Source organism: Mizuhopecten yessoensis, unplaced genomic scaffold (assembly GCF_002113885.1).
Source record: "Mizuhopecten yessoensis strain PY_sf001 unplaced genomic scaffold, ASM211388v2 scaffold2805, whole genome shotgun sequence".
Classification (NCBI taxonomy): domain Eukaryota; kingdom Metazoa; phylum Mollusca; class Bivalvia; order Pectinida; family Pectinidae; genus Mizuhopecten; species Mizuhopecten yessoensis.
Genome location: NW_018404728.1, coordinates 121,942 through 145,664, shown reverse-complemented (window position 1 = coordinate 145,664; position 23,723 = coordinate 121,942). Strand labels below are relative to the sequence as shown.

General features: G+C 37.0%; 2 protein-coding genes across 3 annotated transcripts in view; both read left to right on the top strand.

The window, feature by feature from the left end:
* Positions 1-3,533, top strand: part of LOC110446579 (protein hinderin-like) — an 18,424-nt gene extending 14,891 nt beyond the window's left edge. Inside the window, exons 8-9 of the mRNA XM_021491789.1 lie at positions 377-550; positions 1,631-3,533. Of these exons, the coding sequence (XP_021347464.1) occupies positions 377-550; positions 1,631-1,904 (448 nt within the window). The 3' untranslated portion in view covers positions 1,905-3,533. The remainder of the gene's footprint in view (positions 1-376; positions 551-1,630) is intronic.
* Positions 3,534-7,066: 3,533 nt separating this feature from the next.
* LOC110446577 (alpha-1,3-mannosyl-glycoprotein 2-beta-N-acetylglucosaminyltransferase-like) lies at positions 7,067-23,454 on the top strand. Of its 2 annotated transcripts, none has more exons than XM_021491787.1 (12): positions 7,067-7,175; positions 9,841-10,177; positions 10,470-10,578; positions 11,581-11,797; positions 13,504-13,618; positions 15,688-15,826; positions 16,733-16,867; positions 17,228-17,318; positions 17,662-17,766; positions 18,447-18,537; positions 19,581-19,751; positions 20,533-23,454. In XM_021491787.1, the coding sequence occupies exons 2-12, from the start codon at positions 10,082-10,084 to the stop codon at positions 20,644-20,646; spliced, it is 1,383 nt and encodes a 460-aa protein (XP_021347462.1). In that variant the 5' UTR covers positions 7,067-7,175; positions 9,841-10,081; the 3' UTR covers positions 20,647-23,454. The 2 variants fall into 2 exon arrangements, with proteins under 2 accessions (XP_021347462.1, XP_021347463.1); XM_021491788.1 differs by having other exon boundaries at positions 7,076-7,175; positions 10,470-10,557.
* Positions 23,455-23,723: the final 269 nt, after the last annotated feature.

Sequence of the window (23,723 nt, the reverse complement as noted above, 5' to 3'; positions counted from 1 at the left end):
TATAGTTTATATAGGGAAATAACACTTTTCGGTATATATTTTATCCATTTTCAGCAGAAAATTGCTCAAACTTAGTCAGAATCATCTTGGGTAAATGAGAGTTTTACTTTGTAAAATTAGGATTCCTGCCCCATCCCCAGGGGCTAGGGCGGGGCCCCAAAGGGAACATTTACCAATATTTTCAAATTCTTATCCATTGATGACAAGTATTGTATTTCACTTAGTTTACATGCAGATTTCCACATCACATCTTAACAATAAAATAAAGCTACCAGTATCTATGATATAACTCAGGTGACCGCTAAGGCCCTTGGGCCTCTTGTTAAACTTTATTGTTAAGACATGAGATATTGATTGACATGTGTTTGATGTACAGTACCCAGAGACATAACGAGTCTGTAGAGGACCTCTTACTAGGCCAGCGAGACAGCTTACCTCACAGTCCTGATAACAGGTGTAGCCCTGGTCGACAGGGATATCAGAATAATCTGCCCTTGCAGTCCAACAGAGGGCGCTCAAATCAAACACCAGTCAGCAAACCATCAGCAGGGTTGGTATTTCACATTTATAGCTACCATTTTTCTTAAACTTGTAAAGCTGTTTTTTTTTCATTTTGACATTTACTCTTTATTACATCCCCCGCATAAACCTTGAATTGGAAGCGCAACTCCTCGTAAACTGTTTGTTGGACTTTTTGTAACTTGATATAGCAAAAGCACATTATAATATGTAGATTACTCCAACAACGTAAGAGGTTTTACACGGCGAAAAACTTTTGACAGTCGGCAAAATCATATCCGATAGAAAAAAGGCCGACTAGCAGCCTCTCATGTTATGGGAGTAGTACATGTATGTAGATGTGCCTGAAGAAAGAGATTAATTTGGCGCCTGGAATATTTTTCTTTGGGTTATGTCCTTTGAAACTTTAAATTTCTGCTCCAGAAACCTTGTAGCCAGAACTCCTCCTTACCTGTTTGTGGGATGTTTTTGTCACTTGGCACAGTGAAGGTTCATCATTTGTAGATGTGCATGACGAAGGGATTTGTGATTCAATTATCATACCCCTTGCAAACAAAGTTTGAATACTTAGACAAGTGAAGAGGGTGATATGTGATCGGGGTATCTAGAATTTAGAATGAACAATACTTAAATTGTGATAGAAATATCTGCTAATTATAATTATATCTAGGAACAAGAATATATGTGATAGATGACATCTACAACAGTGTATTATTATTGAAGCAACAAGACTTCACTGTATACTGGGAACTTTTTGCAGCACTTTAACTTAAGCATTTACTGCCTTGCATAATGGGGGGAAATATATCATGACATCTATTAGTTCATAGCCTGCTACATTATAATAATTACATGTAAAGGGTGATATTTACACTCTAACTTAAGGATTTACTAGCCTGCATAATGGGGGGGGGGGGGGGGGGGAATCTATCATGACATCTATTAGTTCATAGCCTGCTACATTATAATAATTACATGTAAAGGGTGATATTTACACTGGGCGAATGTGATACTACCAATGAAGAGCAAACATTTGACTAGGTGAATACTGCTTCATTACGGTAACTGTGATCAAAATATCTACTACATGTTCTTCTATTGTTATTTACAGGAACAAGACTTTATCTGTGATAGAGATATTGAACACTATGGAGCAGAGTCCATCCTGGTCAGGGAGTGTGCGCAGTACCAGGAACAGTCCAGGCTGGTCAGGGGGTGTGCACAGCAATAAGGACAGCCAACGACAGTTAGGGGGACTACGTGTTCACAAGAACAGCCCAGCTCGTGGGTACATAACCACTCAGAAACCAGAAGCTCTGTATGACTTTGAGGAAGCTGAGGAGGAGGAAAGTCAGATTCTAGAGGATGTTTTCTTTCTGAAATGACAAACTTTACATATATAACTTTTCCTCAAAATTATCAAAAGTAGATCGCTTTCTTTCTTCAGCATTTGAGACAGGGATTAACACCATCTCTGATGTAAGAACAGATAAATTATAAAGGGTTATCTCCCCTAGACTTTATAAGAACAACTGGATGGCTATAGCTATCTCCCCTTTGTATTAAGGTCTCGGATGAAGCAGTCTTAAGATTTATCTCCCCTTTTGCCAAACATCTCTGATGAAAGTGATTCTGTGTATAAAGGAAGTCAGAAGGTTTATTGTGCATGGAGTAGGCGTCGGTGATGACATGCATTCTTTATAATGAAACTCTGATACTAGAATATCAGAAAGTGCTGTACATGAACATTTCAGTTGCTATTAATACTGAATACAAATTATCTGTTCACTGGATATTGGCTATAGGGCTAATTGGATATACTGCAATGATATAACTTTGATGACCTTTCAGTCAGACACTGATACAATTATAAATAAAAAAAAAATACAAATATATATATGTTGATGATACCACACAATTGTGCCTGACTTTTTTAAGTTAAGCAGTAGAAGTAAGTGACAGTGCAAGGTAAGAACCACCAACATACTATACAAATAATGACAGTGCAAGGTAAGGGCCATCGATTGCAACACACTTTACAAATAATAATTTTGAAAGGTAAGGTCCACCAACATACTTAACAAATAATGACTGCAAGGTAAGACCCACCAACATACTTTACAAATAATGATAATGCAAGGTAAGAGCCACCAGCACACATTAAAAATAATGACAGTGGAAAGATAAGAGCTACCAATACACATAAAACATAATGACAGTGCAAGGTAACACCCAAAAAATTAAGATGATTGCAGTACCTTCCAAAGTTCACAAAAAATAGCCGTAATAGACACTTTCTTTTGTAAATTGGTAAATTTTGGTAAAGGGATGTGACTCAGACCAGAAAAGCAAAGGGGCACATACCTGGTATAAAAGATGGGCACAAATTAGGTCAAAACACTGTGAAATACTATTCTTTTTGTTCATAACTAACAATTGTACATGTGTATTACTATGTGGTTCGTAACTAGCACTGTCAGCTTCATACATTACTGATTCAAATGTATTTGTAGTAGTTTATTATACTGGAAAAGAAAGTGTTCTGACTGATGAATATATAACACTAGTTAATGTAACATTACATGAAAATAAAATAAAATCAGAAATAAATTATAATCATCAGTTATGTATAATCTTAGTTTTTTGGAGATATAGTCATATTAGATATAATTACTGAAATGTATGCTCGACGTGAAATGGACTTTCCTTGTTCAACATATTTTTAAAAAAAATCAGGGAAAAAGGTGTTGTTAGGCTATTTATTTCATTCAGGGTGAGGTTGTAGATTCACACAGATATTACCTGGTATACCCCATTCCTTAACTCATTCACCCCTACATATTTAAACTGGACTTGCCCAGCCTTTGATTTGGTAAGGTTTACATTTGACTGTAGGGGTGAATCGGTTAAAGACTACCCTGGGGTTAATGGAGGTACATGAAGAGATGTATTATATAATGTTATTGTTACTACTGGTATTATCATCATTAATAAAATGAGGGTATATCCCAAAGTATTTTGTTTTGTCTATTTATCTACACAGAAAGTCGAATGCTTCTGATTTCCATCATACCCGTAAATATTAGTGTATTGTAACACTTGTGTGTACTCCACACATACTTTTTGGGTAAAAATAAAATATTAAAAAAATGAGGTTTTTTTCTGATTTATAAAATACATACCGGTAAGTGAGATTTGAACTGTGAATGCTGTAGTTAGTTGCTTATACGTTTTGTTCAAATGAATGGCTGGCCCTATTTCAAGGTCACATGGGATAAATGTGGTAAAATTTACAATATCTTTGGATTGTCTTATAATTTAACTTCATAGCTACAATATTTTTTGATATATGACACTATTTCAAACCAAGAATTAATCAAGACGGTATGTATTGATGCATCATCCTACGTTGATAAAACTAAAGCAGTTCTGAATTATTACTGACAAATGATGGTAAAATAAATATGATTACAATATATAATGAGGGGAGGTAACTGACAAACCACAGGAATAGTTTAATATGAATCCTTTAAATTAATAGGATGGGGAAACTTAATAGGGCCAGACTGGAATTCAAACCAAGTGTTCATTGTCTTAAACTGAGCTCTGAACTCGAGACAGTTTCTGTAACCATCAGAGCTAATTCTAACCAGTCACTGACGATTGGCCAAGCCTAATTCCAAAGCAACGACCTGTGTCTTAATATAAATAAAGTTGTGTTAGCAAATTATGCAGTTTTAGCTCACCTGGAACGAAATGCCAATTGAGCTTATGGTATATATATATGGTGTGTTGTCTGTCGTCCGTCCGTCAACTTTTTCTTTGAACCACGTCTATTTAAGAACTGGAGGACCTAGGGCCATGATGTTCTGCCAGTAGGTACCTGGGACAAAGTGCTATAAAATTTCCACAAATGACTTTGACCTACTTTCAAGGTCACAGGTTAAATATGTAAAAAACTTTAAACTACTTCTCAGGGGTTGACACTAACTTTTAATAGGTGGTGGACCACAGGTCCACCTGCTCTCTTAATCTGGTGGACCTGGTTAATTTCTGGTGGACCTGAATAATATTCTCAGATCTGGGGCGCTTTGCGCCCCGGTCGACGAGCGTAGCGAGGAGTGGGGGGTGGGTTCGGGAGGGGGTACCCCCCCTCCTGAATAAGAGGGGGGTATGGGGGTCCTCCCCCAATTTTTTTTAAAAGCTAGATGCAAAATCCTGGCATCTGAGGGTTTTAAACAAATAATGAAGGTTTTTTAATTTTCTGTAAAATACTTGTTTTTTCTCCTTATTTTTTTATTTTTTCCATTTATGACCAAGTTTTAGTAAATGACACAGAAACATGAAACAATTTTCTCCTTGTTTATTTTTTTTTACATAGCTCCCATCCAAAGGTGTTTGAAATTCTGACTGTAAATTGAGATAAAGATCATATGAAAAAATAAGGATAAAATAATATACTTTTTTATAGTATTATACCTTTTTTATATGATCTTTATCTCAATATACAGTCAGAATGTCAAACAAATTTGCCCCAACAGTAGTCTTTACGTATTTTGTTGCACCTCTATTCAATCCTTCCTGGACATTTCGGAATCATCTTCTGAGTGCAGCATACCCTACATTTCATTAAGTTTGTGTCAGTATCATTATTGAGCCATGTAAACGATTTTTCCATGACTCCTGAAAGGATATCATCCTTTTTGTTGCCCATACAAACTTCGTGTTGTTTTTGTTCTGGTGAAGTTTTTAACTCTTTTTTTGCCAGTGGTTGTAAACCAAGCCATTTAAAAATCGCGACACAGGCGATACGGTACTAGTCTAGTACAGATACTAAGTTAATCGACAGACACGATCACCTAAACGATATACGCTAGAAATTAAAACGTAACACGAAATTGTGAGGCTAAGTTTATCTTCATTTACCGGTTGACCACCGTGATCGTGACGTCATCGTCATTTTAGTGCTTATAATAGCGGCAAACTATATCACAAGCGACTCAAACGCTGAAAAGATTCCGACTTACCGCAAGCGGATTCACGCACTTCACTCGTCCAAGAATGATAACGACAACTTTTAGCGGGTTAACAACACGAAAATACGATACATTTTTTAACTAGATGGGATTTACGGCTGGCGAAGTAAATAAAGTCTTTATTAGTATATTTCTGAACAACATCCTCAAATATATATACACTAATCAAGTAATATGTGGTGGACCGGCGGTCTACCAGCTTTGGAGATTAAGTGGACCGTCCAAGATTTTGGTGGACCCGGTCCTCCGGTCTACCGTTAGTGTCGACCCCTGCTTCTGAATAACCGAGCGGCCCAGAGTAATAATACTTGGCCAGTAAGCACCTGGCATGAAGTGCTAAACAATTTACTCAAATAAATGAATTTGACCAACTTTAAAGGTCACAAGGGACAAATGTGTGTATTACCTTTAAACATCTTCTAAATAACCAAGAGGCCTAGAGCAATGTATTTGGACAGTAGGTACCAGGGACAGAGCGCTATAACTGTTCTTCAAATAAATGACCTTCACCTACTTTCAAGGTCACAGGGACAAACTATGTAAAATCTTTAACAGCTTCTTAATAATCAGGAGGTCTGTATTAAGGATATTTGGCCAAAAGTTTGAAGTACTGTAAAATTTCCTCAAATAAATAACCTTGACCTACTTTATAGATCACAAGGGTCAAATGTGTTTATAACCTTTCAACAACTTCTTCTAAATAACCAAGAGGCCTAGAGCAATGATACTTGACCAGTAGATACCTGGGACAGAGTGCTATAAAGTTTCCTAAAATAAATGACCTTGAACTACTTTCAAGTTCTCGGGGGTCAACTATATATATATATATATAAATATCTTCAGAATAACAGGAGGCCCAGAGTAATAATACTTGGCCAGTAGGTACCTGCAACAGAGTGCTATAAAGTTACCCCAAATAGATTACAGTACCTTGACATACAGTGGTCAAAGATGTAAATATCTTTAAGCAACTTTTTCCGCAATACCAGGCGGCCATTTGTGATGCTATTTGATTAGTAGCATGCTGGGATAGAGTAATATAAAGTTTCAAAAGTTTCATTTAGTCTGGAACATTCTAAAGCCAAGGAGACTCAATATATTTATATGAAAATATTTGCAAAAGTACTTTTATTGAGAATATTTTCCCATGATTGCTCAAATATCCAGATGAGCGATACAGGCCTTCTGGGCCACTTGTTTTATATCAAATTTAAAATTATTGGTTTGGAAAAATGATTTGTGTTCAGTTGCAAAAATGATTGTTTTCTTTATAAATGCAATAGTTAAGACCAGGGGAGATAATTCACTGTAAACGCGCAGATTTCTTATTCAGGAAATTACAACTTCACAACTGAAATTTTGTTTAAGCTGTTGTTGTAAAAAAGCAATAAAAGTTTTGTCATATACAATATTAGAGTTAAAATACGACTTCGCGTTTCATTACGTTTTTAATCGCTCCTGAAATGTCGTGGCCGCATTTATGAACCACAATTAAATCTCGCGATATGTACGAGATTTGATTTGCCAGCATCACAATTATATGGTGGACGACTTCTAAACCGGTGCCGAAAGCAGAATAATTGGACGGATATATATCACCATCGTGACCTGTTTGTTGATGTAAGAAATCACAAGGAATCTTTACAGACGTATCTCCATGACCCCGTCAAATTTCAGTGTATTTAAGTTTTTTATCAAGTTTATAAGATGTATCTGTCGGGGATATCGCAATATTGTGCTTTGGTATCGATATGTCAACAGGTCGTGTTTTGTCACGACATATGATGTACAGGCATGCTCTTTAACCGGGACAGGAGGGACGGCTGATAGCGTCATGTCAGAGATCGAATACACTTGACTCGTAAATGTACTGATTGTGCAGACGTAGTTGTCTGCCACTTCACGAAGGATCCTCACGTTAACCTCAAATGTGACTGCCATATGAAAAAAAAACATCTGTTCAATGCCTAATTTGACCATATGATTTTTAGTCGAAATCTTAACGTTGATGCAACATCAGCCAAAGTGCAGGCATAAAAACCCTCGTACGACCATTACTAGAAAAGTAGAATGTGTCTGCACAGTATTGGAGCCTCACATCCAAATGAATATTGACAAAATTGACATACTACATAGTGCCACGCTGGGTTGTGTGTTAAATGTATGTACTAAATAAGCACATTGACAGGTACAGTCGCCGAAGTACTAATTATAATACCCGGCCGGCTCTGACGATGCAATATATAAAAAAAAATGTCTCATCGTCTGTTAGCTACGTTATTGCAGGTAACAGTCGCCGTACTTCAAGTATGTCCAAAATGCTGGACCACTTAAAACTGTGCACCCTAGCAGATAGATGTAAAGATGCTTGTCTAACCATGTTTTGTAACATTGTCAATCATATTCAGTTGCTGTCGTAAAATCAAACAGATCTATTCCCCAGTCAGAAAATCCACGCATAGAAACGAGCTTACATATTCCTCTTTCCAAATCTCAGACTAGAAAAAAGTGACTTTCTTTCTTCACACAATTGTGTCCGCTTCACAATGACGTGACGACACATTGATTGTTCCTATTGGATTGTGAGTGTTATATTACACACGTCACATAAACATGATTTATGTGATGGCTTTATGACACTGCATAACACGGTATTCATATGATAAAAAGTTACATGTGCCAATATAAAGTTCCGCTACGCATGCATTATGTTGAAATACGTGTAAATGCTGTGCCACATCACATGATTGATAAATGTGAGATTTTAGATTGATTGTTACTGAGGTCCTTATTTTTCAATGCCTGTTGTTTGAAGATGCTTTTAAGAAGGACCGGTGTGATGCTCTCTCAAATAAGCTCCAGCATATCTTAGTGACATAAAAAAGTCTGCAGGAAAAAACCTTCTCCCAAATATTTCAAGGGGCAGCAGTGATACTTTTGAAAGCAAGGATGATGATTTTTTTGTCACTGTTTCAGGGGTCCTCCTAACATGTCTGAGTTTTACTGAGTACGTTTCCATTGATGATCTCCATCAAAGATATCAGACTATAGTCTACATGTGTCATCTGCAAGATGTTGTGTGATTTACTCATTCACCCCTGAAGACACATTTGAACTCTTCTAATTCAAAGTTTGGAATAGTTCATTATGAAGTTTCAGCGGTGAATGAGTTTAAGAGACTTTTATTTTGTCGTGACTTATACCAAGGGTATGGAGAAGATATGTACATTGTAACTTATGGATTTCAATGATGATCCATTCCATACAGTTACACATGTTTGTATATTTTACCTGAACTAAGTACTAACTTGGTATTGTATATATATATGTGTGTGTGTAGCAAGGTGTTTCGTCACTCTTTGTCCCTGCATGCATAGTTGTGCATGCAACGCATGTAGCACAGGTTTCTGTCCCGTGTCACCTTGCTACTGTCACATAATTTGGGCTTTGCCCCGGCTACAATTGGTCAACACAGTGACTCCGACTGCACACCTGCAAGAGAGCAGACGTCTTGTCCTGTAAGCTTTCTGGTGTCCCTGCAGGTCTTCTTCCTCAGTAATAAGCCAAATAAACCAAATAAACAACAAGCCTTGGAGTTATCAGTGGTAAACTCTTTAAGCCTTGGAGTTATCAGTGGTAAACTCTATAAGCCTTGGCATTGTCAGTGGTAAACTCTATAAGCCTTGGAGTTGTCAGTGGTAAACTCTATAAGCCTTGGAGTTATCAGTGGTAAACTCTATAAGCCTCCACATATGCTAGTCTACCTTTGTAATGTGTTATTAGTGCCTTTTATACCCTAATATTTTTAGCTAAGTTAAAAAAAAAATCGGTTAAAGTTTAAAACATTGTCTCTTCAACCATTTTTTAGAATAGTTTGACTGTTACCTTCCTGTCCTAAAAAAAAATCGGAGTAAAAATTGGAAACAACAATTGGCCTCAGTATTACAGTACTGTGGCTGTTTGTCACACCTGTAAGCTACATGCCATCGCCAAGGATATTAGTGTGATCAACCTCAGATGCATCAACAGAGGAGGTCATTCTTCATTACATAATGTGTTAATACATAATATGTATTAAAGTTATAGATAACTCATTCATTCACTATATATAGCTAGGCTTTATCTGGCTTAGTATATCAGTAGATTGAATTAGCATATTCAGGAGTGTATTAGGTTACTTCTTTAAGATTTAGAAAATGTATGATTTTTCCCGATTTGCCCCTTTAAAATTCAAGAACAAGAGGAAAATGTTTTGCTTCAACTGTTCAATCTGTTTATTTTTCAGATCTGCATACACTTACATGACCAGACGTAACTATATGAAACACCAGACAGACAGACTTATCCGAGGAAAGATCTAGACTATGCAGTGATACTCATAAACTGGATCGTGTGTCACTGAACCACGATTACATTAAATGTGATGTTCTATGAATTTTCCTGCATGGATGAATGCAGCGACAAAAATCTTTTAGGAAAATCAACATTTTATCCGAAGCCTCGCTTTCATCGTTGTTGCTGTGACGATGCGGAGGAAACACCTGGTGGTTGTCGTGGTGACCATCTTCCTGTGCTGGAATATAATGATGTATTATCTTCTGGTGTCTAAAAACCCAGGAAAGGTACGCATTAATCTGTCAATTCCTCCCATTTTCCCTAGTTTAAAAGCTTCATGTAACAGAGTCATTAGTGAGATCCTAATATGTTTCTGTATTCTACATTAAACTTGACATCACAATATGTATGATTCATTTGCGATTAATCAAATAGTTCGGTGTAATGACTCTTTAACTGTTTCCATTTGGGAAGTTTTCATATTTTCTTTGTCCAGATTCATAACTTTCAGTATTTTGAGTTATTAGATATCTTTAAGGGGCTGTACATCAAAACTCTCAATATTGAATTTTGTTGCAGTCCATTTCATTTGGGGAGAAGTTAACATGGCTTGAGGCAGACATCCAACACCAGCTCAATGAGAACTCTGGTCTACTGGAGCAGCTACGTAAGTTACGACAGGACGCAGGTGAGCACTGCCAGTAGTGTTTGGGGTGGAGGGCAGGCAGGTGGGGCGTCCTATTTCAATTATGGAAGGGTAATACAGGCTGTGGGAGGGCAGACATTGTACAGTATACAGGGGACAGTAAGGATGCAGGTGAGCACTGCCAGTAGTGTTTGGGGTGGAGGGCATGCAGGTGGGGCTTCCTATTTCAATTATGGAAGGGCAATACAGGCTGTGGGAGGGCAGAAATTGTACAGTATACTGGGGATGGTAAGGATGCAGGTGAGCACTGCAGACTTAGGGAGGGAGGGAGGGAGGGGGGTGGTAGGAGAGCAGGCAGATGGGGCTTGGTATTTCATGAAATATTTGTGGTTTAAGACAGTACTGTATTTTACTGCAATCAAAGACACAGCAATTGTTGTTAAACTAGTGAATTTATCCACATACATCAATATTTATTGGTAAACCATCTTAAGATGGACTATTCATTATAAATGGCATTCGTGATTAGATTCCAGTTCAGCAATGGGATAATATGCTTTGACATCAGCATAAAAAGTTACAAATATTTTATAATTATTGTTCTTTGTCTTGTATTTGATTTATATTGTTTTGTGTTTGTGAGTGGACAATTTGACAAATTTTGTTGTCTTCACCTTTGTTATTACTTCTCCGCATATACGTAGAATTGTTCGTTTATGAAATAAAGTCAGACCTAGTAAGCTGATGCTCCTTTCAGGCGAGCCTTGAAAAAGCCTTGCAAGGTCTGTATAAAAATGTGCAGGTCCGCCAGGATTTATACCCAAAAATGTTAAATTTAAAAACTGACGTACCGGTTGTTCCGCATGAACAAACAGGCCACTGTAATTCCATATATAAATATACATACGATCTAGAATTCATATTAGAGGTGGTATAGAAGGAAAAACTAGAGTTTCAAGAAAACTTTATATTAAATGAAGTGACTGTTAACTGATAATAACCAGAATTTACTGTCCTAATTTGTCCTATGTGTAACTGTTGTAGAGCGACAAGCCCGAGAGAAAACTGAAGCACTCCGGCAAGCCCGACAGCAGAACGTGGAACCTGTCGAAAGGGAAGTACAACACAAACCAGAGGTTCCTGTCGAGTCTCCTGTGAGGACAGACGATGGACCACTGAACGCGAACTCTGTCGTCCTTCCTGTACTCATGATCGCATGTGACCGTGTATCTGTCAGTCGAAGTCTGGATCAGCTCCTCGAGTAAGTCAAGCTTACCAACAACCGAGGTCCGACATCAAACCTTGTTTGTTTAACTCCCTATAATGACACTAAGGCCGCACCAAATTTAGAAATTACACACCATAGAGAATAGGTAATGTTGATTTCTAATAGACCTCCTGAAATGTTCATTGTAGACCAGATATTGGCTGTGAAAATTATGCTTATATTTAATAAGATTCAGTTTGGAAATTTGTATGAATGTATCCATTTTTTTTTTTATACACACAATGTATGCATCAAATATGTCACAATGTTTAAGGACTGACTGGTCCCTTTGTCAAGCTATGTCTGAGTGAACAATTTGTATTATTACTTGACCCTCTATTTAAGTGTATATGAAGTATTTTTGACTGTTTTAATAAAGAAAACCTGGAAAAGACTGAAAACCCGTAAAATAATTATAATGTCAGGGTGCAACAGTCAACGCAGACAATTTCCCCGTCGGCAGCGCAACTCAAGCGTCTTTTTAATACAGATTTGTTTGTTTTCGTCTGGTGAAAATGGCGAATAACTGCAGATTTGAGGATGTTTCTGGGCAAGATTTGGAATTGCTTATGGAAAATAGGTTCTATCTTAGTACAAAAAACGTCATTAACGGAGCTGTGAATATTTTGGATAAATATTGTGCAGAGAAAGGTGTTATGATCGACGAAAGCTGCAGTAATGAAGAACTGAACAAGTTTTTGTTTTTTAAATAGAGAGTCGGGTAATAAATCATTTGTTTCATTGGTACTCGGGGAACAGTCAAATCATTGACCCTCGGTAGCAGGGAAGACCTAGGGAACTGTTGCCCTCGGCCTTCGACCTCGGGTCAACAATTTGACTGTTCCCCCAGTACCAATGAAACAATTGTATATTGTTAACCTGTACAATAAATGATGTGTCGAAATCGTAAACTTTATTTTGTCACTTGACTATGGAATGTTTCGCCTATTGATGCATCATGCTTATAATTAATAATCATTTACTATTTAGTGCTGCTTAGCGTACCGTTATAGAAAATATGTGTAATAATAAAGGAGGGAAGTATTTACAGAACAAATTTCCCTCACTACTTAATACTTATCATTGGATAATGCACATTATAGGTATGTCTTCATAGACAATTTGACCTCTGAAATAAATGATTCCCATAGACATGCAGTGTTTTTAGTGGCCCACCAGTTCCGGGGGGGGGGGGGGGACTATAGGTTTGCACCAGTCCTCTATCCGTCCGAAGATTTTGTCCAGGGCATTGCCGCATATCTTATATTATACAAGTACATCTTGGGATGGTAGAGTGTGGAGGAAAAAAGAAGGTCACTGTGACCTGTGGTTGGACTTTTGACCTCAATCTTTGAAAAGGTTTGTACAAGGCACATATACTATTTCACCTGAAGTAACCAGATTTGGTATGCTAGTACATCTGGTGTTGTGCTGTACAAAAAGTAGGTCACTGTGACCTATGATTTGACCTTTGACCTTGGTAAATGAAGAAATCATTACTGGTAGGGGACTAGGATTTCCTTTCAATGCTTGACCTTGCTCATGTGAGTCTAACCTTATATATTATACTTGAGCCCTGAATATTTCACACACAAAAATGCATATAGAGGGATTTTAGAAATGCATGGCATAGTTTGACAACATTATTAACTTGAACTTTGTGATCTAATTTGTAGTCTATGTGGATGTTTTCTTGTCAGGTACCGTACGTCACCTGAGCGCTTCCCAATTATCGTAAGTCAGGACTGTGGTCACCCAGCAACGTCTGATGTCATACAGAAGTATGTCACCTCCGACAACATCATACACATCAAGGTTAGTAGAAAGGACTTGTCAGCCCTGTGTATCTTCAGTAGACTGACTAGACTCTACCATGCATTGATATGGATGAGTCCATTATGGTCTACGGTGGTGAAAGGGATAATAAAGCAACAAAGACATTTAACCAGAACACCTGTTAAGAGATCTGACGGTTACCCAGTGTATTTGTCTTACAATCACTTGGGGACTTGATTAGAGGACAAGAATCCAAACTGCAATAATTTGTATGTCTGTTTTTATCACACTGGTTGCAAGAGCTAATGCTGTACCCGTTATAAAGTCAGCATTGTTGTCAGCATCCCACCTGAAAACTTTTTTTTCCATCTAAACTGACTTAAGTTCTTACCTAAATCAAGTTTTTAAAATGATTCCATCTTCATAATTATGCACCCCACAGATCTTTTGTGCAGCAGCAGTTTGAAGTCTAGGTGTAAAATAATGACAATAAAAATATTGGCAAAACATTTGTTATTTTTCCAATTTTTACCATGTTTGTACTTAACTGTTCTGCACCTTGTACATAGTAATATATTTACAAGTATATTATCTACTTTATATGTAACCTTTATTAGGGCCCCGTATCGGAGATACGGGTGCCCTATAGTAATCACCTTGTCTGTCTGTCTGTCTGTCCACAACTTTTGTTCCTGGCTGATAACTTTATTATTTATTGACCGATGTACATGAAACTTGGTCAAGATGTTCAGTTCACAAAAATACACAGTGAGGTAAAAAGTCAAGGTCATAGGTCAAGGTCATTAGGTTCAAAGGTCAAGATCAAATTTTACATCTTTTTACTGATAAACATTTTGTTATGATGTTATGAAGCAAAGTTGATCAGGATTAAACAAGGAGTCAACTGACCAAAGGTCAAGGTCATCGGGTCAGGGGTCAAGGTCAAATTTTGTAGCTTTTCACTGGTGAACATTTCGCTATGACATTATGAAGCAAAGTTGTTCGGAATTAAACAAAGAGACACACTAAGGTAAAAAGTCGAGNCTTTTCCCTGATGAACATTTTGTTATGACATTATGAAGCAATGTTGTTCAGAACTTAACACAGAGTCAACTGACCTTAGGGCCAGGTTACGCGGTCCAAAGGGTCAAGGTCAAGTTTTGTATTTTTCACTGAAGAACATTTTGTTATGATATTAAGAAGCAAAGTTGGTCAGAATTAAAGAATAAGTCAACTGACCAAAGATCAGGGTCATTGGTTTAATGGTTAAGGTCATTTGGGTCCAAAGGTCAAAGACAAAGTGGATCTCTGACTTTGACCCTGGCTCTTGATGGAGGAGGTATATAAGGTGAAATAAAACAAATCAAAGCTAACAAATGAGTATTGCACCGGTATTTACATTTCTTTAGCCCAGCAAATATGGAGGTGGAAGGAAACAAGACTCACATCATAGTACATGTAAAATGTATATTTTGCTTCCTTGCGATTCTTTTGGAAGTTCAAATGTCAAACGTCAAGCTCAGCTATATGGGCAGATTGCTTCTTGATGATTATGGGGGATATATATTGCCACAAGACGGGGCCCTTACTGACCTGTCAGTGTTCTAGTTATGTTAAAATTATTTCGGAAACAACTTAAAAAACCTTTTTTTTCAATACCATAAATTCTTTTAAAAAATTGGCCAGCTTTGAATATAAGCCTGGAATTCCATGCAGTAAAATATGTCTCTAAAGCCTTTAAAGTTCTGTCTTTTCCAAGATGGCAATCTTTTTGTAAAAAATAAATAAAAAAATGTTAATATATTAAATTGTATTTGCACAAATTAAACACATTTTTACAGTTAATGATTTTGAATGTTTCAGCAGCATGCAATTAAGGTCTGGACCATTTAAAAGGCTTTGAATGTAAGCCAACCTTGAAAATAGTTTTCCGTGTCTTAATTCAAGTTACAGTCTAAATGGCTTCAAAGATAAGACGAACTAGAAGATAGACTGGTTTCAAAAGTAAGCCTGAGATTCTGTAGATTTTGGGATAGTGTAATTTTGCTATGGCCAGCATGTGTGAGCTTGGCAACAATTAACGGCACTTGATCTTGTTACTTGTACAGCAACCAGACCTCAGTAACATAGAGCTGCCGTGGCCGAAGAAGAAGTTCAGTGGTTATTACAAGATTGCCCGTCATTACAAGTGGGCGCTCAACCAGATCTTCCATCACTTCAACTACTCGGCCGTCATCATAGTGGAAGGTGAGTCTAACTCTAAGAGAGTTAATTGCTGGATCGATGTAATCAAGAGATTATTTGAGTTTTTCTCACGTTGAAGTAAAGGACAAAGAGATGTCCTCCGTGGAGGAAATTCTATACTATCAAACCCGAGGCTGTTTCAAATTCAGCTAAGGGTTAGACATTCAAGAATCTCCTCCTAGGGTGAAGATTTCTCTTTCCCACCTTCAAGGTTAGGAAATGATCCTGTGTCCTTCCCACCCCACCCTCCCTTTATTTATATATTTAAAAAAAGAACTGACACATATGTGCTATGGAAACTAATGACATATTCTATTAAAATTATTCTAATTGTATTGTGTATGATTACAAAATGGAAGTACTATCAGAATTATTACTCATACATGGAAAAAATACATTTATAGATAATAAAAAAAATCATCTGATGTTAATTTTTAACCCGTACTTGGCCTATAAACTATGGTGTGGTACACACATGTGTAACTCCTGGTTTAGCAATGTTTTTATATGTGTACTGGTTATATCCGTCTGGGGTGAGACAGGGAAGTCTTTGCCTGACAAACTGTTAGGCTGCCTCTGTTGATTGGGGGGGAAAAATGAAATCTAACACCCTCATGTGTCAATTTCAGCTTGGCTTGGTTTGTTTGTGTTTTACATCCTATTAACAGCTATGGTCCTTTAGGGACATGCCAGGATTTGGTGGTGGAGGATAGGCAGAGTAACCAGCAAAAAACCACTGACCTACGGCCAGTACCTGGTGACTACCCCGCGTAGGCTTCTAATCCGTAACCCAGAGGTGGAGGGCTATTCATCTTGGATAGTTAGATGCCTTAACCACTTGGCCATTGCTGCCCTTTTTAGTTGTGACATTATTTCCTTAGATAACCAGTGTCTTTTCTCTCCATGCAGATGATCTGGATGTTTCCCCAGATTTCTTTGAGTATTTTGCGGCAACGTATCCTATCCTGACCTCTGACCCTTCACTGTGGTGTGTGTCTGCATGGAACGACAATGGGAAAGGTGGCATGGTGTCGGATGAACCAGGTAAGTTAAGGTCAAGGACAGGCCATGAAGGTCAAGGTTATCAAAGATGGGAGTAAATTGAGAGTAAATTAACGACTACAAGTAAGTTAAGATACATGAAAATTTTGTGAGTGTGACCTAAACAACGGTGAATAGTCGAGATAAAATGAATTAATATGATGTGACCACGTGTCTGACGAACCATGTAGCTGCAGTTTGGTTATTTTTGTATGTTAATGTACAAGTTTTATAAAAAAAAAAAGTATATTGAAGACTTACCAGTAAGTTGTATAAAAAAGTTGTTTTATATGTGGAAGAGTTAGGCATAGGGATCTCATTCAACCTACATAGAAGCCCAAAGTTCAATGTTTGTATTGACAGAACTGCTGTACCGGGCCGACTTCTTCCCCGGACTTGGCTGGATGATGGAGAGGAAGCTCTGGCTGGAGATTGGACCGAAGTGGCCGGTTACGTAAGTATACTTGCTTACCAGCAACATGCAGCACGTCGTAACCATAATTTACATTTGTAAGGAAACCTGTAATGGTCCCCCAATGTAATGGTTTTTTGTAGAATTGAAACAGCTGCCATCTGGCACATCAGTCAATAAAATAACAACATTATAATCACAGCATTGGAGGCGTCTTATTACTGTGAACAGGATTTACATTGTTTACATTGTGGAAATCCAAAGCAGGTGTTAGAAAAAGATAATACCAGTAAATACAATCAAATAATCTTATTTTGACAATAATGAAATAATTATGACAGATTTATGGACCAACAGATATAAACAATGCTAATACTCGTTACAGGTTTTGGGACGACTGGATGCGCCACCAGGACCAGAGGAAGGAGCGAGTTTGTATACGACCGGAGATCTGTAGAACAAGTACATTCGGCCAGAAGGGGGTCAGCAAGTAGGTCACGCATATCATTACTGAGTTCAAAATATAGGTCATGCATGTCATTAATTATGCATAAGAATGAAGTCATAAAAATAGGTCATTTGCTTAAAAATGGGGCAAAGGGCTATTTGTTATTGACCATGACATAGTTCAAATGTCAAAAACTTTAACCAAATTCTTCTCACAAATTATTTTGGTCTATACGCTTTATTATTGGAATCTTAAATGTTCAAAAGATTTTTTAAGGACTGATAAGCCTTTCACCACTGTAGACCATAATGGATTCCTCCAGATCAATGTATGGTAGAGTCTATTAAAGTTACCTAGGGGTGAAAGGGTTAAGCCTGAAATCATTTGACTACTTGGCCATCAAAAATATCCAAATAAATGATCTTGACAAATATTTAAGGTCACAGATGTTGATGTTTTTAAAACTTCTTGAGCATATCGGTATTAAATAAACTTGGCCAACACCATTTATTAACAGTTGAGTGTTACAGGCCTTTTGGAACTATAGTTTGTCAAGATATAAGTATAACCTAGGCAAAAAAGTTGTCAGAGTTGTAATTTTTCAAATGTGTCAATATGTATATATACTGTATGTCAATATATATATACTGTATGTCAATATTTATATATACTGTATGTCAATATATATTTATACTGTATATCAATCTGTTTTGTCTTCACAGGGGATTGTTTTTCGAGAAGCATTTAAAATACATCAAGTTGAACGATAAATTTGTGCCATTCACCAAGAAAGACCTATCATACTTAAAAAAGGTAGGTCCAATTCTCTTATTTACAGTGTACTTTACAGTCTAGAGAGTACCATCAGGGGGAGAGAACTCTACAAAAGTTATCAGTACAATTCATATACCTTACTCTAGAGTATTAGATTTAGGCCTCATAACTATTCGTTTAAGTTTGTACACTATGGATGTCAAAATAAAATTTCTCGTGTTCCAGGTCATATCTTTAAAAAACCACATCCGGTGTGCGAGAGACTGTTGGGTTGTCAGTGTGTCATGTACTCAAATTTGGTCTTATGTCCGCTAGTGATGGGCTTATGACTGATTATGATAAAAACAAATTTGATTGGTGTGCCCTTTCCCATTTCAATTATCACTGATAAATTCCATAATCTTTATTACTGAACGTGAGTGTTAGATGTTTACAATATAAAGTATGCATTGAAAGTTATATATATTCTTGTGATTTTTACTGTATGAAAATGTAAAAAAAAATCAAAACTACAAAAAGTTGATTGCAATCAATTCATTATACGGGGTAATACAACAAAATCTGATGACACTTTGTTGAGTTAAGAACTCTGTCTATTGATGTAAAAATGGTGTTTTTACATTATTTTGGTAATCTGTCAGAAAAAAAATCAACTAATTATCCAATCAATCATCAATCGGTTTACTAATTATTACTTTTAATTACATTCTGATTATCTATCATGATTTTAAGCTGATTGCCCATCACATGTGCCCAGAGTTTAGACTGTTTTGTTCGTTCTTAAAACCAAGGTGGAGGCCTGGGTTGCTTTCTCTTCTTTGCCATGTAAATGATGATCTACAACCCTTCATCAGCTGGTGAACTACGCCCTCTTGTTCCATTTATATTACAGAAAACTGTGACCTTTGGTGATCTGTGACCTCTATGTATCACAGGAGAACTATGACCTTTGATGAACTATGACCTTTATGTTTATGTATAACTGGAGAATTATGACCTTTGGTGAAAAGTGACCTCTGTTTTTGTATTCCAGAACTCTGACCTTTGGTGAACTATGACCTCTGTTGTTGTTTTTATTATAGGAGAAATATGACCCCTGGTTCACCCGTCAGGTATATAACACGCCGGAGGTGACGGTTGCCGAGGTGATGTCTGGCAGTAAGAAACACCTTAAAGCACTGCGTGTTACTTACATCACAAAGGATCAGTACAAGTCGATAGCCAAGAGGCTCGGCATCATGGACGACTTCAAGGTCAGTCAGATGTTTTGAATCTCTACTTTATGTGTACAGAGATCAACTATGATCAGGTAGAAAAGTTGGTATGAAATGAAAGAAAGTTATTTCATACTCTGTGTTGTGACTAAATTGTTAGTCCCCCTCTGGTTCCCAGGTGAGGGTGACTATTTCACCTGGAGTAACCAGATTTAGTGTACAAGGACATCTTGGGATGGCAGAGTGCAAGAAGAAGGTCACTATATCCTCATTGTGACGTATGCTTCCTGACATAATTTTACTGTTTGTTAAATATAGAACTCATTACCGGTGGGGACTATGGATTGCCCTGCAATACTCTGCCTTCTTACAGATAATGATAACTTAGACATTCTTGTACTTCTGTAAATGCCACAAACATATCAATTTGATTATGAAATGTTATCGCAAGTAACTTTTGAGTTACTTTCCATTGAACAATAAGCTCTGTTGTTCAGCTGAATTTATTCCTTTATTATAAACACGAATTACCGTGTACCGGGAAACTTTTGCCACAATTTCACTTTTTCACCTTCCGTAATGAAGGGAAATTTAACACACAACATACTATACCTAGTACTGACATGTGAAGGGCGAAAATTACACTTTGTGAAAACTATTTAACAAGTGAAGAGCTAAAATTTGACTGGGTGAAGTTTACCGATGTAAAGTATATATAACTTAAAAGCAATATCATAATTTGTACTTAGCTATTTCAGAAGTATGTGGCCACTGTATGCCTTTCATCTCTCTTAAAGATATTTCTTGTTGTATATTACAGGCGGGTGTACCCCGTGTGGCATACAGAGGGGTGACTAGCTTCACCTTCAGTGGACAAAGGATCTTCTTAGCTCCCAAATCTGACTGGTCCCATTATGACCTCACCTGGACATGACCTTGACCTCTAGTATAGGTCACTTTGGGTTCACAGCTGTTGTCCTGCCAGGATCTAATAATGGTGAAGGAAGACAGCTGGGCTTAGTTGCAATGGACATTGGTGTTGTCAGGATGACATTGGTGTTGTCAGGGTGACATTGGTGTTGTCAGGGTGACATTGGTGTTGTCAGGACGACATTGGTGTTGTCAGGACGACATTGGTGTTGTCAGAGTGACATTGGTGTTGTCAGGGTATGGGAAGAGACTGAAATGGAATCTGATGTAAATTTTCATGGACACTGAACACGAAAAAGGGGAAAGGTTAACCCTTTCACCACTGTGTACCATAATGGACTCATCCAGATCAATGCATGGTAGAGTTTACTAAAGTTACCTAGGGGTGAAAAGGCTAAATGAGAGAAAAAAACATATTCAACATCAAAAGGATGCCTGACTTAGATTACAGCCCTCCCAAGAGAAATGAAACAAGAATACCATAAATGTCAGTAACGATGGTGAAGGCCTTCATAAGAGAAAAGAAACAAGTTTATCATTACTTTTATTGACAATGATTGACAAGTCTTCAACGAAAACAGAACCGGGATTACGTATCAACGTACTTGACAATGATGACGGCCTTCACTGCTAGAAAAGAATATTATCATTGAGTGATCAATATATGCCAGACAGTGATGATGGTTTACCTGCGGGGAAAAGAAAAAGATATTGTCAGTTGCTGCTGGTGATAATGGCTTTCACCAGATAAGAAATAAGTCAAACGTCAATGAGGCAGACAAAAAGACATCATAAAACCTGCTTTTATGGGGACAGGAAATATTTGCCTTATTGTGAAAGACAAGTAAGAACAGTTTTTGTGGTGAATGTAGGATTCTGTGTCCCAGGTAAAGACCCCCTGATATAAGAGGGATGGATCTAATAATAATCATTCAAGTAGTTAAGTTTCACTCGTTAAATATTCAAATGGAGGATTATAGATTTCTTACTCTTACTATTTTTTAATGAACCCATTATGAATTGAGATTGTGCTCCTCTAACAGTAACAGCAACAAAGATACCAGCTCCCCTCCCCATTCCACCCCACTTTCTTCTTTCAAAAATCTTATAGGTAATAGATAAATGTGTAAATCATCTTCTGAAGCAGATTTCACATTTTCAAGGTGACAAATTGGTTTAAATAGAAATACATTCCATTTTCCATTATGCACAATTGAAAATTCATAGGTTTCCTTATTTTGGTTTCATTTTCTTCTCATTTGGAATCTTTTTTGACAGACGAATAATCATTACATCATCTATTGAAGCTGTCTATCTTTAGACTGTATGGTGTATGAAATGCACGAGCAATTATCCCAGAATTATGGTATTCTCTAGAGTGTAAAGTACACTGCAAATACATTTTTATGGCATATTTGTTGGGTTGTCTCCTCAGATGTTAATCTCTCAATTGTAAGGTTAATAAGTTGTGTTCACAGTTGATCATTTGATTTTCTTCCGCAGATGTTAATGTTAGACTGCACCGAAAATAAGTTGTACTGGCAACAGATCATTGGATTATCTCCCCTTATGTCATTCTTTAGATTGTAAGATAAATAAGTTGTTCTGATGACTCTTCAGTGGATAATTGCCCCTTATGTCAGTCTCTAGAATGAAAGACATATTATAGTTGTACTGACGACTGATCAATGGATTATCTCCCCTGATGTCAGTCTGTGATAAATAAGTTGTTCTGACGACTGTCTGATCATTGGATTATCTCCCTTGATCTCAATTTGTAGTTGTGCTGAATTTGATCATAGGATTATCTGCCCCTGATGTAAGTGTCTAGAATTGTTTTTTATGCCAGTTGTTCCCGATGTTCAGTGCAAAGTTATCCAAGTGTCTGTAAATAAGACAGGGTTTGTAGGGTAATGATGCCTATTCACAATGCAATGCAGAAAATCTTCTATTATATGTGTTATCATCATATATGTATATAGTTTTATGTGTTTTTTGTTATCGAACGTAGTTTCATGTGAAATAAGTAGTTGAATATTTATTTTTGACGGTTTGGTTTGCTGTTTATGTATAGATGAAGCAGGAATCATAGTTTACTATGTGATTTTTGTCTTCCTGGAGATCTGTTTGATATGTGTGATACACACATGTACAGTCAGCTGTTACAGGAGCTTTTACTACATCACGGTATTTAATTTCTTCCTACTATTTTATTACACCTAAATGTGGTACCATTTCATGAATGAGATTTACACTTTTCCCCCCATGTCTCAAATTAAAAAATTAAAATCTCAAACATACAATTATGACAAGTTTGTTTTACACAACTAAGATGATTTTCTATGTAACGTTACAATGTCTGGTACAATGTGTGCATTGTCACCTTCATCAGACAAATGACCAGTGAAGTGTATGCACTCAAATATACAAGTTTCAGTTCAGTTTCAGCTGTCTTTTTTTTCCAGCACAGCACATCAACTAACTGCCCACTTGTTCTTATAGAGGCTTTTAAACAAAAAAGGACTTGACCATTTATTTTACATTCTTTCTGTTACATTACAATTATTTTTTTATGTCACTTGTTTTGCCGAACTATAAGAAGTGAAGATTCCTAAAATACACAGGACAATGTCTGGAGGTCCCGCTTGATTTAAATACGTGACACGTAACCAGATAGAGTCGGTATTGGTTTCCATATTTAATAACCCTATTTTGTTCATTCAGATTAAATTAAAGCTATTGGTATATATGATTTCCTTCATCAGAATGAAAATTTTATATTGTATTTTTATACACCTTGTAACACAAATTCATTTTTAGGTCACCTGAGCTTTGCTCAAGTGACCTATTCCAATTGCTTTTCGTCCGTCGTCGTCCGTCGTGCGTCGTGCGTAAACTTTTACATTTTCAACTTCTTCTCAAGAACCAGTGGATGGATTTTTTTCAAACTTGGTCAGAATCATCCTTGGTAGATGAGGCTTCAAAATTGTAAAATTGGGATTCCTACCCCCACCCCTGGGGCCAGGGCGGGGCCCCAAAGGGAAAATTATCCAATATTTCAAAAATCTTCTTCTCCAGACT

Bases quoted from the DNA above. Each gene is read 5' to 3' on its own strand.
- LOC110446577 (XM_021491787.1), top strand. From the start codon at position 10,082: ATGCGGAGGAAACACCTGGTGGTTGTCGTGGTGACCATCTTCCTGTGC. The intron at 10,178-10,469 runs GTACGCATTAAT...ATTTTGTTGCAG, and splicing joins TGTCTAAAAACCCAGGAAAG to TCCATTTCATTTGGGGAGAA. The intron at 19,752-20,532 runs GTCAGTCAGATG...TGTATATTACAG, and splicing joins GCATCATGGACGACTTCAAG to GCGGGTGTACCCCGTGTGGC.